Source organism: Temnothorax americanus, unplaced genomic scaffold (genome assembly GCF_048541705.1).
Source record: "Temnothorax americanus isolate GAGA-0224 unplaced genomic scaffold, ASM4854170v1 Scaffold49, whole genome shotgun sequence".
NCBI classification, from domain to species: Eukaryota; Metazoa; Arthropoda; class Insecta; order Hymenoptera; family Formicidae; genus Temnothorax; species Temnothorax americanus.
The window spans coordinates 226,821-243,725 of record NW_027509646.1 but is presented as its reverse complement, the minus strand read 5'-3'; the positions used below and the strand labels follow the sequence as shown (position 1 = coordinate 243,725).

Below are 16,905 nucleotides of genomic sequence, written 5' to 3'. Positions count from 1 at the left end.
ATTAAAACATCTTAACTTTTGTTTCAAGTTTAAAATTTATAAAGGAGAAAATGGGTAAATTGTGAGCAAAGTATGACAGAAAGAAAAAGTTAGATAAGAAATATTTTTCTAATAAATGTAAAATTTATTGCGAATAATTATTGGACAAAATCTGAAAGGAAAATATTAAAAATGCAAATGTCGATTAAATGTCAAAGCTATGCGATATGCGAAGTGTATGTAAATTTAATTGCATTCCACGATTGTTCTCCTATTCATTTTATAGACACTAATTCTCAGACTTGTATCTATATACAGCAATATTTTCTCGCAATATCGCAAGCTCTGTAGTTTCTCTCTTCACCATTATATTCCATTGGTATACATTATAATTAATTAATAATAGTAACTTTCTTAATAATAGTATTCTCAGCATTGTGTCAGATATTGAATTGAATACACACTGTAACGTTAAATCATGAAAAGTCTTCAAATCAAGAAATCTTTGTGTGAGAGCTATAAAAAATTAAAATTTTAATCATATCCTGAAATTTGAGTATATCTATAAATTGAAAAAGATAATTGAGATAAATCATATTTGTATAAATTAATCTGACTTTATACGTTTGTATACCAATTTATTCTTGCGAGACAAGACCTGCGCGAAAAGAGCTATATTACTCGATTATAGGAATTGTCGATCTACGCGAGATCATATCTATCTATGCCATGAAACTGACTCATATGTCGATCGAGACGTGAACCGAGAAATCCCCTGGATCTTGTACCATGTACGAAGACGGATGACTCGCGCGTCCCCGATCTCGTCGTCTCGTCGAATAGTAAGTTGAAAACCGCGAGATCAGAGCTTGGGCTCGTTTTCATAGACCTCATCTTCGTACTCGGCGTCGTATTCGTCATAGTCTTCGGCCTCCCTTTCCTCCTCCTCCTCTTCCTCCACGTCCTCCTCGTCGGTCTCTTTGATGATACCCAGCCTCTTCGCGACGCTCTTCACGTTGTTGATAACCTCCTCTTGCACCAGATTAAAGCTCATTGCCAGCAAGGCAATTCCAAATAGCAGGTAGAGAGAACAAAGGGCGATGCCCTTCTGCGCGTCCACCTTGTACGCTGGCACAAAATCGCCGAAACCTTAAAATAGAAGAGATAGGAAATCGTGCGAGTTTCACGTCATCGCGCTCGAAATAAACGCAAGATCAATAAATAAATGGATACAGATAAGCGAAAGTAGAGCCGCTCTAAGAAGAGACCGTTAGAAAATATTATATAAATATATGTTATATAAAGTTGTTACAAACGTATAGGTATTATTCTAATAAAATTAATTCAATTAGCCCTCTTATTGTTGGTTCTTAAAGCTGACAATGAGCTTTTTCTCTCCCTCTCTCTTTCTAACATGGCAAGATAAAATGTTGTTTTTGAAGAAAATCGACTCGTAAGATCGGTATAGTTGGCTAATTTCAACGGAATGAGCTTTATGAAACAGTAATAATAAATAAATTGCAGCACATCTTTTGTGAACCGCAAAAAAGGAATGACTAATTGGGAAACGAACCGATGGTGGTCAACGTGATGAAACAGAAGTAAGCCGAATCGAGGAAATGCCACTCTTCCCATTTGCTGAAAAGGTAAGCGCCACCAAATATGTAACTGACAACCAGAAAGACGCACAGCCAGATAGGCACGGGCTTGGTCGGCTGTCTTTCCTGATCATCCGCAGCGGTATAGTACTCGTAGTCAAAATCAATATCGTCGGCATAAACCTGTCGATGCACTGCAAATCCCATCGGCGACATAATCCTCGGCGACGGCGGTGGTCCCCGTTTGTAAGAACGTGCTGGAGAAAAACATTTAACGATCAGAAGGTACACTCGCGCTCGTTATATCGATCGGCTTGTTATTTAAGTTCTTATCGTGATGTAGTCTGCAAATACAATTTAAGAGCTTTGAATGACTTGGATACTCTCGATAATTATAAATACATTTCACACATAGAAGTTAGGCTAGATACAAGATAAATCCATATCACAAATATCGTTACATATTTTCATTCTAAAAGCTCAACTTTCATTTACAATTAGTCAATTGGACCTTAATATCTATCGTCAATATATAAATCGTTTAGATATCATTTAGTCTCATTCTTCTCAAATTTTCACAAAAAAAAACGGTTATTACGAATTTATTAATTTGACGAAATTTATTTACGTTTATCACCATTCGCTCACCGACAGAATAATTGCTCCTGGTGCGTCTACTTTTAGTAGATTGCGACCTTCTCATATATTCCATTTCCAAATAGATAGAAGATGGGCGAGGTCCTGACGACGAACTCGTTCTATGATTCGTCGTCGTGGCTCCTTCCACAGAAAGACATCTTCTCGGCAAAGATCTGGGACTAAAGGAAGTTCGCTTTTCAACGCCATCCAACTCTTCGGGTGTTTCGTTGCTTCGCGGTTTCTCCGAGTTCTCGACTGTAATAGCGTCGGTTTTGTTTAATTTCTTCAAGCGCTTCAAAGAGCGATCTCTTTCATCATCTTAAATAGCACTGATATACTTATTTGTATTCTGAACTAATAATCGAGTATCATTATAGTAAACAATTAACATATAGGAGATAGCACGTGGTAAAGCGATAAGAAAAGTAATGCGCTATAAAACATAAAAATTTAGCTATTTTGTTTCATCCAAAGAGAGAATTCTTGATTTTTGTTCCGCTCTTATAGTTAGAATAGTTAAAATTATGTATTGTATTATATTTTATATTGCGATGTATGTATGTAATTGCGATAGAGTAATAACGATACTCACCCTTATCTTGAGGCGGCTGCCTCCACCTCGACGTTTCGTCTTCAAAATCATCCAATGCGTATTTGTTGCACAAAACTGGCGAGCGATCCGCTTCGTTCGGACTCATCAGCAATTTTCTGTCCAGCGACTGTGTCGTTATTCTGGGTTTAGCTATAAGCATAAGCGATAATGAAAGCAACGGAAACCAGCCGATAGTTATTAATTAATCGATGAGTTGATAACGAGTGCAATGCGGCGCAATCGATGCGCTTGAATTAATTAATTAATTCAATCGAGCGGCGGTGTTTTACGGGGACTTCTGACGATAGCAGCACTTTGTATAATATATCTCACTTGTGTGATTTCGCATGATTTCGTATGTACGTGATATCGACATATCGTTTGCAACTCTTTTGTTATGTAAATAACGTACAAACAAGATAAACCAACAGAGATAGATTTGAGAGAGATTCAGTTAAATTTAATATAAAATTTAATTCGTCGCTACATATATTTGTTTTCTTTATTTTGATTGTCTGTGCGTGACAACGAAATATGTAATATCTCTTTTTACAAAATCGGTTCGGAATACAACTCTTTACGTATACATTATTTTTTATCTGTTAACTTTATGATCAATTTAAAGACAACGTGATTAATCAATGAAAGCAATAAAATAAAATAAAATAAAATAAACGATTGATAAAGTAAGTACCTCTTACGCTTCTCGGAGTCGCCAGTGGAATATCCGAATAACGTGGTACAGTTGCAGCTTTAATTTCCATTGGATTATTTGTAGAAGGTGCATAAGCAGCTATTGCCTTTGATTCGCCTCCTTCCAATCGTCGAGACATGTACCTACACAATTTGTCTTTTTTACTTTTATTTCTAATTTTATCTTAATATCTTTTATTATTATAATTATTTTCATAATTAAAATTCATATTTGTATGATATAACGTTGCATTAATTTAATGACTAAATTAATTAGAAATGCTGTGTTTACAATGCTGTAAAATATTTTCTTTGACAAATGACTTCGAATTGAAGCAAACAACGATCTTACATACCTACAATCAGTATCGGAATATGAGGACTTTGTCATACTTTCGGAGAGTCCTAAGGCCGAGTCGGCCGACCGTTGACTTACTCTGATGGATCGGCGAAACGGGCCTCTGTTTGATCCATATCTCCTTATAAAATATGATGTAATAACAATAATATAATACAATCGTGCATAGATATTTTTATTTTTATATACCAATCAGGACATTAGATTATACCTATTTAATTTTTCAATAAAATTCTAATCTACTCTTTAAGAACGCGTACTGATCCGTAATTTTTACATAACATGTATGTATATAGTGCATACGTTTATAAATTTTTTTTTTCATTACATTTTTATATTACCTATACATGTTACAATTATTAGAATAGAACATTTTTTTAAACTTTTATAATGTACCATATAATATAAAATTACCCTGGTTGACGAACAGAATGCGACCTAACCATGTTGTTACGTCCTCGTCGTTTTTTTGGTGGTTTTGTGCATACGTAACAGCACACTTTCCAATATAGAAACCTAAAAATACAATGAATATATACGGAAAAAAACGATTATTTTTCAGCGCTAATGAAAACTGAGTATGAAAGTAAGTAAATGTTGTGTGTGTGTGATTAAATATTGTCTGTTACCTAAAACTCGACGCCATCACGTCTCCGATGTTTGATAGGCAAAGCAACATAAGAGGAATGCCGAGAATGGCGTAAAAAATAGTTACTACTTTTCCATTTTTTGTTTTCGGTGCAATGTGACCGTATCCTAAAACAAGAAATAAAAATATAGAATATATCAATGTACATACATGTATAAAACATTTTGTAACAGCACTTTAAAACTTTTTATTACCTAATGTTATTGGAGAAAGCATGTCTCGCATTAAAGAACCCTTAAACATATTGGTCATTAGATTGATACAATATTACAATCTTAAATTATAATTAAAAAACAGTGATAATTTAATTATGCATCCGTAGAGATGATAGAATATGATACAGTTAATAGAAGAATTGATTTGGATATAAGATAAGGCGAAACTCAGGTTTCGCACCGCGAATCTCGGAAATTTACTCCTGATATATCAGGAAAGCATGATGAGCGAGGAGGTTGCAGTAGGTATTCCGCGGGTGTTTTGAAATGCGAAATGCGCTGAACGATACTGGGTCATATCTCGAGAAACATATTCATTTTAACATTGTTATGTATGTTTCAATGCGAGACTTGCTCTCTCAGATATAATTAGACGCTAAAGAGTTTCAAAATGTTGCTGCATAATATTAGATAACAAGAAAAAGGTAGCTTCGAATGCCGACGAATACGCGATACCGGACGAATATCGAGAAATATACTAACGTTGATATGTTTTTTGATATATAAGACATATATTTTTCTCGAAAAGAATTAAACGATAAAAGTTTTAGAATGTATTGTAAAAAGGCGAGGAGAATCGAATCATTAAGGCAAAGATATTTCTCAAGAATCGTTGATTGTCGCCCGTCAAATTAGAAAAACTATAGGTATTTGAAAGTTGACAAGATCGTTCAGGTTTTTAGCTGCACTCGCCTCGGCCTTGAATCTTCTTTTCGAGGCTTCGCACAGTCTCGCAATTTCATCTACAAGTCTGGGTCAAGGTCGCCGAGATTCCTTATCGACGATACGTGAAAACTATTCCGTCTGTTACACAAGACGCATTATTTGACAGCGCGCAGCGTGATTTGCATTCCCGGTTATCGAATATTTTATAACTATTTTCTAAAATTAAATATTAGAAATAATTCGCATTTTTCTATTATTAAATCAAGGATAATTAAAAAATGTATACATAGTTTTTTAAATTTTTTAATTTGAGTAATAATATAACTATGTGAAAAAGGTCTGATAATACCGAGAAAGTGTATTATATGGAGGTCTTGTAGAAAAAATATAAAAAATAATTTTATAATGAGATGTACTAAAGTGTCGAACAATATTATTGAAAAATATTGAAAATTTTGAGAAATAAGTATTTTCTATTTAAAATATGATAAAGCCTGTGTGATATTAAATTATCCGAAGTAGGTCAATGTTACCTACTTTTTAAATCCAAATTATTTAAATGATTTCGATTATGCAAATCTCAAAACCGTTATTTGAATTGCAATAAGGTAAATAATATATAAGAACAGAATTAATTTATTTTATATATACCTACGACCTCTTCTCCCCTTCTCTGTACGAAATATCAGAAAATACCATTTCCAAATTAAACGAGATAAACTCTATCGATTTTTTTATTATGTTATTCTGTTAATTCCTCATTGATGGAAGTTGTCTATTGCAAGAAACCTAGTCTAGTCAAAATGCACCCATAATAAGTCTCTCCACTTTATCGAAAGGACGGATTTACCCGCGTTCGGGAAACGTAAAAACAGAAACGGCGATCCAATTTTGTAATTTTACCCCAAAGAAGCCATTTGTCACAACGAATCACAACGATCCCACAGCAAAATGTGCGACGAAGGCAATTTGGATCGCTTCTTGAGCAGGATTGATTTCACTTAGCGCGATAAAAAATTTTAGAGTGAAGAACAGCTCTTTCTATGATATTTAATTATGATGAGGCCATGAGGCGATATAAGTATTGTATTTAAATGATAAGTATCTTCATCTGATTTTGTTCAATTATAAATAGTCATGTTTATAATAGAAACTTCTTTCTCTATCACAACTACCAAAAAAGAAGAATTTCCTCGCATACAGTATAAATTTCAGGTGCAGAACCGTACTATGTGGTACTATGCAACCGTATGTAACCAGGATGGGAAAGTATCCTGGATAAGAGTACCTATATGTAAAGTGAAAACATAAAGTCTCCGAGAATCCCAAGATGTCAAAAAGACATTACGATCTACTCGCATTGCGAGATCTCACCTTTATTCCCCATTTCATTTTTTTAATCCTGAGCAATGTAACATTCTTATTCCGACGGGAAGAAAAAAAAAGCGAGAGAGAGAGAGGGGGGAAGAAGAGGATAGCGGAAAGAGATGAGAAATAGGTCGATGGCAGGAAATTATTCGAAAAGGAAAAAATATAGAAAAAGGAAGTTGCCTGACACGATCGCGAGGGCCAAGCAACTTCGAAGAAATGAATTTTTGCCATTGTCGAAGGATTAGTTCGTTCAATCGTGATAAGGGTAACGTTCGTTTGTTAAAAATTTCAATGAAACTCGATTTCTTATCGACAAGTCACGTCTAATATCGCTGAAACTAATTTTTTATGCAGTTGTAAACAGGAAATGCCATGGTTCCGAGATTGAGAGAGAGAATACATTGACGTTCCATTCGGACATCAATAATATCAATTTCTTGTTTGAAACAGATTCTTTGAAATAGTAGTACAACCCATTATAATAACTTTCCAAACATAACACGATAATCAGAGATCACTTACACATATACTTAATATGTAAAAAATAATATATCGCAAATATATATGATTAAGTTAGCTCTCCTAATTTACTATTCCGTGTTAAGATTGACAAGCAGGCCAAAAGGAACGCGAGGAACGGTCAAAAGTACGCCATTTTTTATCTTAGTTACGAAACCAGGAAATTACTTAAAAAAAGATCACGTGTCAGGAAATGAATTAAATTAAAAGAAGCGAAGAAAACGTTCTTTCCGGTGAGACCGCGAAGTGAAATATCGCGAATTCATACAGCAAGCTTCTTTCAAAAAGTAGTGAGAATATTTTTTTAATCTTCGAAGGATTACAGTGTTGAATTCAATTTTGCATTTTGGAGATATTTATTTAAAAATACTTTGGTAGAAGAAGAAAGCTAAACAAATTAAAGTAAAATATCGTTCTTGTCTCAGTCTCAGTTTTCTTTTAAATTGTAAGTATTTAGTTTTTAAAAATACCCACAAATTATGTTATTATTATTTGTTGTTATTATATATTGTTTCTTATTTATATATGCAGGTATATATAAGTAATTTCTTTTATCACTGCTGATATTAGTTTCTATCAATCTCTTTTATGTTTTCTATTCTCTTTTAATTTTTCTATTTCCCAAAATTGTAGATTTAATCCGCCTACAAATTTTATAATTGAATTTATAACTGATAATGACGATAATGGTGATGATGGTGAATTTATAACTTGAACTTGAAATAAAATATCTAAAAATATATATCTGTGCACTGTGTGCATGTAATATGTGTTGCAATAGAAAATGACATAACATGTTCTAAACGAGTGAAAGTATCGAGCATCGTTCACCTTTAACGCCTTTAAGCTAGTAAGCTCGCTCGGAAAGAGGTCACTTAATCGAATTATAGATTTTCTCTTAGATAAGTATTCATGATCGTCAGTTCTCAACAGTTTGAATTCAATTTTTCTATAAATTCTTGAAATATCCGCGAGCAGTTTGCAGTTTGCATATTCAGAGTTTACATTAAAAATGCATATTTTTTAGTTTATTTGTAGCTGTTTTGCTCCAGAATATAAAATTCCACCGTTTTTAAAGTCTCGTGTTTAATTTCGTAATAAAAGAATGCCATTCCAGGAATGAATTTCAAAGCAGCCACGAAATAAGAGCGTTTTCTGTTTTGACACGTTTGCCCTTTCCTTAGAAATGCAAATCTATGCACCTCTACATTCGAATTAGTTTGTTAACTGATAGAAAATCATATAATATTTTCAAGATAGTTTATTGAAAATATTTCTGTTGCTAATAATATTAATATTGTAAATAAATATTATTCTGTTTTTATTTTTCACAATTTCATAAATTGATTCTATCTAATTCGTTTTAAATCAAATAGCGAAAATAGTGATCTATCTCTTTCTCACTTTATATCTCAGCAAAGAATTATATATATATATATATATATATACATATATATATATGTATGTTTGTATATATGTATATTTGTATGTATATATGTATGTATATTGTAAAATAATACGATTTTAAAGTAACAAATTGGCAACGCAATAAAAATATAATTTTACAGACACTCGTGGCTTGTAGTTTTTGTTTGACATTTGATGCGGATTCATGAGCAAATGTAACTTAATGAAGGATGTATTTTTCAAAAGTGAAGGCTGAAAAAATCTCTAATGGTGGTAATTTTGCTGTCGAGCCGGACGAAGACGCAGGAATGAACGTTACGCCATGTGTCTTGATTTTACTTTAAGAAGGAGGTCAAAGAGCGCGTACTAGTGCGATCAACCAAGCGGCTTCTCTCCTTCGGAGTCGAAGAACTGGGTTTTCCCAGTTTGAAGGACGGGCGCTTGAAGGAGCGGAATCGGCCTCAAAATCCTACCGGATCCATCCACGCTATATCGCGTAATAACGTTACGCTTGTAAATTTACTATGTGCAGGCTGTACATTGTAATTTCACTGCGATTGGGTTTGCTGCGGCAAATCTCATTTAGTCTAGGCTAAATTTTATTAAACCTATTTATGCTGATATTTTACTTACCGTTAAATTAAGCAACAAAAAAACTGAATTATTAACTTTTACAAAAGAAATTAAGGTTGTTTTTTTAGATATTCTTTTCATGTTAAATTAAAATATCACGTTAGAGCGACGTTAGTTTCTACTGAATATGAATAAAAATCAAACAAATGTTCCTAGCAAAAGATAGAATATTTATTTTAAAGAAAGATTGCAACGTGTGTTTTTCTTTAGTAACGTACACATCTCGCGCATTGAAAAGATCACGACTGTTGCGAATTAAATCATAGCAATAGCAGGCAAAAATAAGAATTATTTTAAGAAACGTAAAATTTAAAAGAAAGCTAAGAATTTAAAGAAATAGTGCGCTGGTGATACCTACTCTAAGAAAAAAAATGTAATGTGATTAAAACATACATTTCATAAATAAATTTTTTTCAATTGGATAATTGATCGTAGAAGATTATAAGACAAAAGTAATTTTAAAAAAACCGTAATTCTTTTATCTCATTACGAATAGTAGCATATAATAATTGACATTATAGGTACAAATCTGAAATATCAATTATTAAAATATTACCAATGTTTATAAATGTGTATAATTGTATAATTTAAAATTTACACGTTATCAGTGTTAATAAACGCGTAAATTTTTGAATTTGTATTTTTATCAAAAATAACTTATTTTCAAGTTAAAGTACGATTGCGTGTTGCATGATGCAGCCGAATTTTTGGGATTAGCATGGAAACAAAAGAAAACAGTCCATTGATCGCAGATGATTATTATTCGAAAAGACCTCGAAACGTAGCGATGCGTTCACCTTCCCGCTATGCATATAAAAAGACGTGATTCACTTTCACTCTCATTTAGTCGACGTCGAATGTTATGCGTGGCCGTACGTCTTTCTTTTCTAGCAATATTAACTAATTGCAAGACGTATTGCGTTAAGACGTATCGTTTTGATTCTGCCACTCGGCGGATAATAAAAATGCGCGCGTTTTTTTTAATCGTTTTCATCACGATCGCGACGGCAACCGCTGAGAATGATGAATCTTGGACATGGAATGATGATAAACAAAAAACTAGCCGAGACGGCGATGCCAGGTGTGTTGTCAATCTGATTTATTAATTAGCGGTATATTTAATACTCTAATTTTTAATCTGTTTAATCCGAATTTACGATCAGCTTTAAAGGAATCGGGTACTTGTAGCTTATAATTATTGTATAGCATGTGCTTGATACTTGGGCGGCATAGCTTCTCTCACGCGGGCTCAACTTTTAGATATCAGGTACAGGAGCCTTCTGAGCATTTGGACAGTTTCGACAACGGCATTCAGTTAGGATTTAGACCTCAGAATCCAGGCCCTTACGGTCCCAACGGCAGACCGCTGATACCGGCGGCGCCCGCGTACCAAGGCAATAACGGTGTTCTCGTGGGTCCCGGTGGACCAACGGGAATAATTGGCAGGTATTTCGTTTGCAACAGTCCTTCTTTTAAATATTTCTTCTTTCAATTATTTCGCGTTTGTGCGCGACTATTAATTAATTGGATTATTAATTAACTTTTCAAAATTTTCAAGACTATATTTAAAAATATTGTGCGCTCCGGCACGATATATATACGTAATCTCATCAGAGTCCCTGCCAGCTAAATCGCATTTTTCAAGCAGATTCATTAATCTCGGAAAATTGGGATTTTCCGTCGACCGATATACTCTCCTGGCTTGTTCTATATTAAATTTCCAATGATCCGATTAAAATATATAGCGTCACCTCTTCACAGAGATCGCTTAATTTATAGATATCCCCATTCGTACATTTAATTGCGTACGAGGCACGGTCCAGCCGCGAACAATATTTCACGAGAAATAGCTCATATTCCCGGGCTGCTAACTTATCAGCAATACATACATACATATGTACTTTTCATAAATTGCATTAGATTTATGTATTTCATATATAAAATTCCGTTATTGAATTACTTCTCCTCAAACTGTCATCATACGTCATCATACGTCAATTACGCGGTTAAACGCTCTTACGTATATATCGAGTCGCTTTTTTACTCTTTAATTAATAACTTATTTTCCAAAGTAAATATGTTGCGTTAGTAAATGTAGCTGTTAATTTTTAATGTAAGAAAATGTAGAGACACACTATTGATATATTTCAGACCTGCTCGTTTCGAACCGAACGGACACGACGATATTTTTGATTCAGTACCACCATGGGTCAGAAACGATCCCCGTTATCGCGAATTCGACACTTGCAAATGCAGATATAGTTTCAACTGTCCATCGCCCGGCTTGAAATTCGTGAGTTTGGTCGAAAGTGTTCGTGGGTTTGCTCGCGAAAATTCGCAAATCCAAAAAATTTGATGAAATTTGGGTTTAACGTTAACGTTTAACCTATGGTGATTTTAGGGCCACTGCGCAAGAGAGAAGAAGTACTGTTGTTTCAACAGTAAAAGATTCCCAGGATTGTCTGGAGGGCTGGGAGGACATCATTACCCATATTCTGTAACGAAAAGAGTTTAAATCTATTCATGCACTTCCAAAAACAATACTGATGTACTCCCAATATATACGAATATATATAGATATATATAGATATACGAGTATATTTAACGAGCTATCTCTCATATATTTTTCATATATACCTATATTCAAATTATATTTTCTAAAATATCATTATTTTGGCCAAGTGTGTTAAAGAAAAATATTTATTGCCATTTTATTGATTTTCATTTTCAATCCAGGTTTGATCTTTTTACGTAATTCGACATTTTCCTGCGATTCTCGTATCGCGTCTATTAAATAATAATAATTCCTAGGATACGCCGCACAAGTACAGGCCGAATGGTTTCGCGCCATCGAATTATTACGGCAATCGAAGACCGTATAGCGGCGGCGACGGCGGCGGCTACCAACATCCGTCTTTCGGTGACTATTACTCAGGACCGTATAGCGGCGGTTACGGTCATCGCAATGAATTCGGGTCGTTACGGCCATATGGCTACGATCCGGAACTCGACGATTATGTCATCTACGAGAGGTCATTGGGCAAGAATCAAACGCAGACGAACGAGAAGTCGGAGACGTATGAAAATACTGAGAAGTAAACAAGCAAATTTTCTTGTCGAAAAACATCTTTTCTCGATATTTCTTCATTCTCAATGGCGATGCCAAAGATGTGATAGAGATATAAGTATGTGGAGAGAGTGGAGAGACATACATACCATACAAAAATACATATACATATGTACATATATATATATATATATATATATATATATATATACACACAATATACTTACATTTTTCACTAAGCGATTATATGACACACAATTAAATGAGAATTTAATACAAACTTATTGTTAATTGCGTTAATAATTAATAATTTAAGTTAAACTATATACATGTACGATTTGCAAGTGTAAACTATACATTTATTGCATTGTAAATTTTATAGTAATGCCCTGCCTCATTTTCAAATTTACCTTATATATGAAATGTGCATTGTTCTTCCTTTAAAGATTCTCACTTAAATTGGTAAAAATAATTCTGAACAAATGAGTTTTCGCTTTCTTAAAGAATAAATTACTCCGAATTATTGACATAGGACGCATGACAAAAGATTAAATTTTCGAACAATACGTACCTATAGCAAGTATTATTCCAATTAGAAAACAAAACTTTCCATTAACTTATCTTCGTTTATTAATATCTTATACAGCCGTGTGCCAACAATTTAGCGAGTATTTAAAATTTTGATCGACTCACCAATCGTCGTGATGACGATGATGGAATAAAACAGAGCACCGGCGAATGTCCATTGAATATCATCCTCCTCTTCGCTGCCATCCCATCCTTCCTTCTCCATTTTTTTCAGGAGGCAATCCTCGAATTTCTGCATTGCGCATTATTCGTGAACAAATAATCTTCTGTCGAATCGTATCAAATTTCAAATTTAACATAAAAAGAGTAACATTTTGCATTTGCGTGTTACTTTTCTAATGACTTGTTGAGTCATCTACCTGTAGTCTTGTAGAAGTAAAATAGTAAATGCTCGAAAATCTCATATTCTTCCGTTTTAGTCGTTTTACAAAGATAAAAAGCTAAAAACTATGGTCTAACTATGGATCTAACAAAAACTATGGTGAAAAAAACAAAAGACGTACCTTCAGCTCGCTCAACGCCTGCTCCGTCCAATTTTTGCGAATCAACACGTCGAAATCCTTGGTAATTTCCCATAGCTTTTCCGAAACGTTCCCTCGTATATTTTTGATGCTCTTCTTCACCTGCGAAGAGAGCGAAGAGAGCGCAGGTAAAGAACGATGCGCTTACTCGGCAATCTCGGCATTGCTCGCATTCGCGACGCTCGGCGACAGTTAATAATTCATTGACATACGAGCGTAGGATATTTGACGTGGAAGAAACTATTTGTCTGTACTCTGTATCCTTTTTTCTTTCGGTGTCGAGTCAATTTCTGTCCCAGTAAATTTTGATCCACAATGAAAAATTACGCGATAAATATTATATATTTAATTATCAACTTACAATTTACAATTAGAAAAAGGAATTGAGGAATTTTCCATCAATATTTACTAGTATAATAGTCTCACAATTTACCTCCCTCTCGTGATTCGCTTCCAGTGACTCGAAGGCATATGCGCCGATTAGACAATAAGCAACCACCAAGGAGATTAGCGTCACGTGAGAGAAGACGCATCTGCTGAATTTCCATAGCAGCCGGAGGAACTTGATGCACCTCGACGGTTTCTCCACTTCCACCACGTCGAACACCTCCGTTCGCGCGCGCGGCATTTTCTACTTGCCAGTTGCCTCCTTTAGATCGCGGGTATTAGGTATATCCTCTTATTGGATTCTCCATTCTCCATTCCCCATTTACATAGCGAATGCGAAACCGCGCTTTACCCTTTACCTTCGTCACTTAGCTTTAATCGTTAATAATTAGATTTTCCCTCTGATCCCACGTAATGAATTTATTGATGTTGTTGTCGAATTTAATATTTCTATCCAACATTTGTTTAAAAGTAAACCGATCGATATAATTTGGATATTGATGAGTGATATAAATATAAAGGGAAGTAATCGTTGCGAATCTAAATTCAAGGAAATAGAATTTATAAATATATCGAGAGAGAGAGAGAGAGAGAGAGAGAGAGAGAGAGAGAGAGAGAGAGAGAGAGAGAGCATGTATATTGCATTAATTCTTGATTTTTTGATAAATGAAAAAGGGAGAGGCTATAAAAACGGAAAACCTCTTAAGCCCGGTCTACATAGGCCGCAGTTCGCAAAACGCAAGCACACACACAGTCTACATGTCAACCTAACCTCTTTGTTAGATTGACATGTAGAGTGTTAGGTTGTCATTGACAAAAGGCACTCATCCTCCCTCACCCGAGGGAAAATCCAAAAACCCCCTTGACATGTAGACTGTGCGTGTGTCTCGCGTTTTGCGAACTGCGGCCTATGTAGACCGGGCTTTAAATAACTTTTCTTGCTCGTGCTGAATTCCTGCGTCGCGAATATGATATGTTGAATAACTAGAAATAAATAACCATGAATGTACATATTGAAACTACAACGTTGGATTATATTATACATATATTCAAACAATTAAATGAAAAATATATTTTCCCCACAAAATACTTTCCTCACATACCTATATTTTTGAAAATAAATATGCGGTATAGAAAGTTTTATTAAATTTTTTTGAAATTCATATATTTTATATATTAGATATATGAGATATAATATACAAAATATGAGATATTGGAAAAATCGGCGCTCTCTCATCCCGTTTTTTATTCTCTTTTTTTATATGTGTAATCACTATTGTGAACACGGTGATTTATTCGCACTAGACGTATAATAAAATGCATAAGTTTAACAAAATCGATAAAAAAAGTTGTTTCCAGATTGTTTCCGTTAATTTTTTTTTTTTAAATATTAAGATAATTTTTATCTTAATAAGTGTCTATGAAGATAAAGATTTTTTTCTAAACGATTCAATTTTAAATTGAAGTTTTATACGTATAATTTGTACATAGTTTGTTAATATTTACATCGCCAAAGCTCTCGATTATTTTAATCACTCGGTAAATTATTAATGCTTGTTAAAGAAATATTAAATTCGAAATATGAGAATAATGAAATAAAAAATGGAAATTAAAAATTCAAATGAGATATTGTAGTGTAATTGTAAAAAAATATACCAAACGCAAACACACAAACACGGTGACTATTTAATTTAAAGTGTTTAAAGTTGTTACATCAGGGCTGCTAATAGCTGCAGTTAATCGCAACCACACAGTCGCGAAAGATAAAACTCTTTCGATCGTTTTTTTCAAATCTTTGGACGATTCTTTAGAGTCACGAAGGATCTTTCAACATGGACACAGCATAAACTCCTCGTTCACTCGCAAATATCCGAAAGCGTTTTCCGCCATAAGAACACGCGTGTGACTCTCGCATGCCCTCGACACGAAACTAAGGCTGAAAACGTGGAGCGTAGTTGAGTTACATCCGCAAGGCGGTTGTTCCAAATTTATCCCGCGGTCGGCGTCGAAATTTTGTTCGGAAAATGAGGCGGCCGCGGAGAAGGTGGTAACCGCGCGCACGCCGATCCATCTATATGATTAAAGACTTTTTCTCGCATTTATATGACGTACAATATATATGTATAGGTATACATGCAATACTTTGATGAATAATGCGACATCGCGCTTATGTGACCGCCGCGCGATGGACGCCGTGCCGCGCCGCGCCGAAGCGAATGTACTGCGTCCGGCATTGGTAATTATCGTGGCGGCGTGTATTAATCTGACTATGCGGAGGTTACATGAATAAACATGAGGCCACCGATCATGTAAATCCGCTCGTGGCGAATGGCGACGGTCTCGGGCAAAGCACACAGACGAGTACTGCGCAACGCGATTCTCCACGAAACCAACGACCAGGGAAGACGCTTTATTTTTAGTGACGGCTATTTACAGAGAAAAACGGGATCGATGAGATGAGCGCAACGCACGCGGATATGTGTTAACACAAAAATACATATATATATATATATATACATATATATTCTAGAGTTTTGCCTTTGTTAAAGAATTACGCGCCTCTGCGAATCAACGAAACTCGAAGTAATCGCTGAAAAATCAAAGGCAAATATGAAAACCTTTCTCCAAAAATCGACTATGTAAGGAGTCTTTAAAAGTATAAAGTGACGAAAATTTTCGTATATATTTGCTAAAATTACAATCATAAAATTTTGTTTTTTAAAAGAAGAAAAAAAGAAGTATTGCAGTTTACTTTCTTTATATGCAATGTAAAGATTTTGCATATTAAATTAGATTTCTTGTTGACAATAGGAAAATAACGAGATATATATCGATTGGATTGGGCAATGCGTGTACCCTCGGAAGGCTATTCGTCGGTTATCTACAGTCACCTTATTTATCGGTGTCTATATATAATATTTTATTCGAAATTAAGGAATCCTATATACTCTGCAATATTACCAGTCGGCAATGCGAGATATGCGAATGAGAATTTATAGAAGAGCGAAAATAGAAAATATATA

General features: G+C 34.5%; 2 protein-coding genes across 16 annotated transcripts; one reads left to right on the top strand and one right to left on the bottom strand.

The window, feature by feature from the left end:
- Window positions 1–101: 101 nt before the first annotated feature.
- Window positions 102–16,885, bottom strand: Galene (potassium two pore domain channel subfamily K member galene). 15 transcript variants are annotated; one of them, XM_077417389.1, is made up of 13 exons: window positions 15,539–16,885; window positions 14,135–14,254; window positions 13,478–13,597; window positions 13,080–13,240; window positions 4,703–4,742; window positions 4,489–4,615; window positions 4,274–4,375; window positions 3,858–3,980; window positions 3,503–3,645; window positions 2,809–2,958; window positions 2,226–2,471; window positions 1,553–1,834; window positions 102–1,128 (listed from the first exon to the last, which is right to left on the bottom strand). In XM_077417389.1, exons 4-13 carry the CDS (start codon window positions 13,158–13,160, stop codon window positions 842–844), a joined length of 1,581 nt encoding a protein of 526 aa, XP_077273515.1. In that variant the 5' UTR covers window positions 13,161–13,240; window positions 13,478–13,597; window positions 14,135–14,254; window positions 15,539–16,885; the 3' UTR covers window positions 102–841. The 15 variants fall into 15 exon arrangements, with proteins under 15 accessions (XP_077273515.1, XP_077273514.1, XP_077273507.1 ...); XM_077417388.1 differs by having other exon boundaries at window positions 13,080–13,206; XM_077417381.1 differs by lacking the exon at window positions 4,703–4,742 and adding an exon at window positions 14,721–14,866 and having other exon boundaries at window positions 13,080–13,206; window positions 13,929–14,144; window positions 15,539–16,521.
- LOC143903624 (uncharacterized) lies at window positions 8,740–13,057 on the top strand. The gene is made up of 5 exons (XM_077417399.1): window positions 8,740–10,400; window positions 10,580–10,765; window positions 11,471–11,612; window positions 11,721–11,816; window positions 12,131–13,057. Exons 1-5 carry the CDS (start codon window positions 10,126–10,128, stop codon window positions 12,416–12,418), a joined length of 987 nt encoding a protein of 328 aa, XP_077273525.1. The 5' UTR covers window positions 8,740–10,125; the 3' UTR covers window positions 12,419–13,057.
- Window positions 16,886–16,905: the final 20 nt, after the last annotated feature.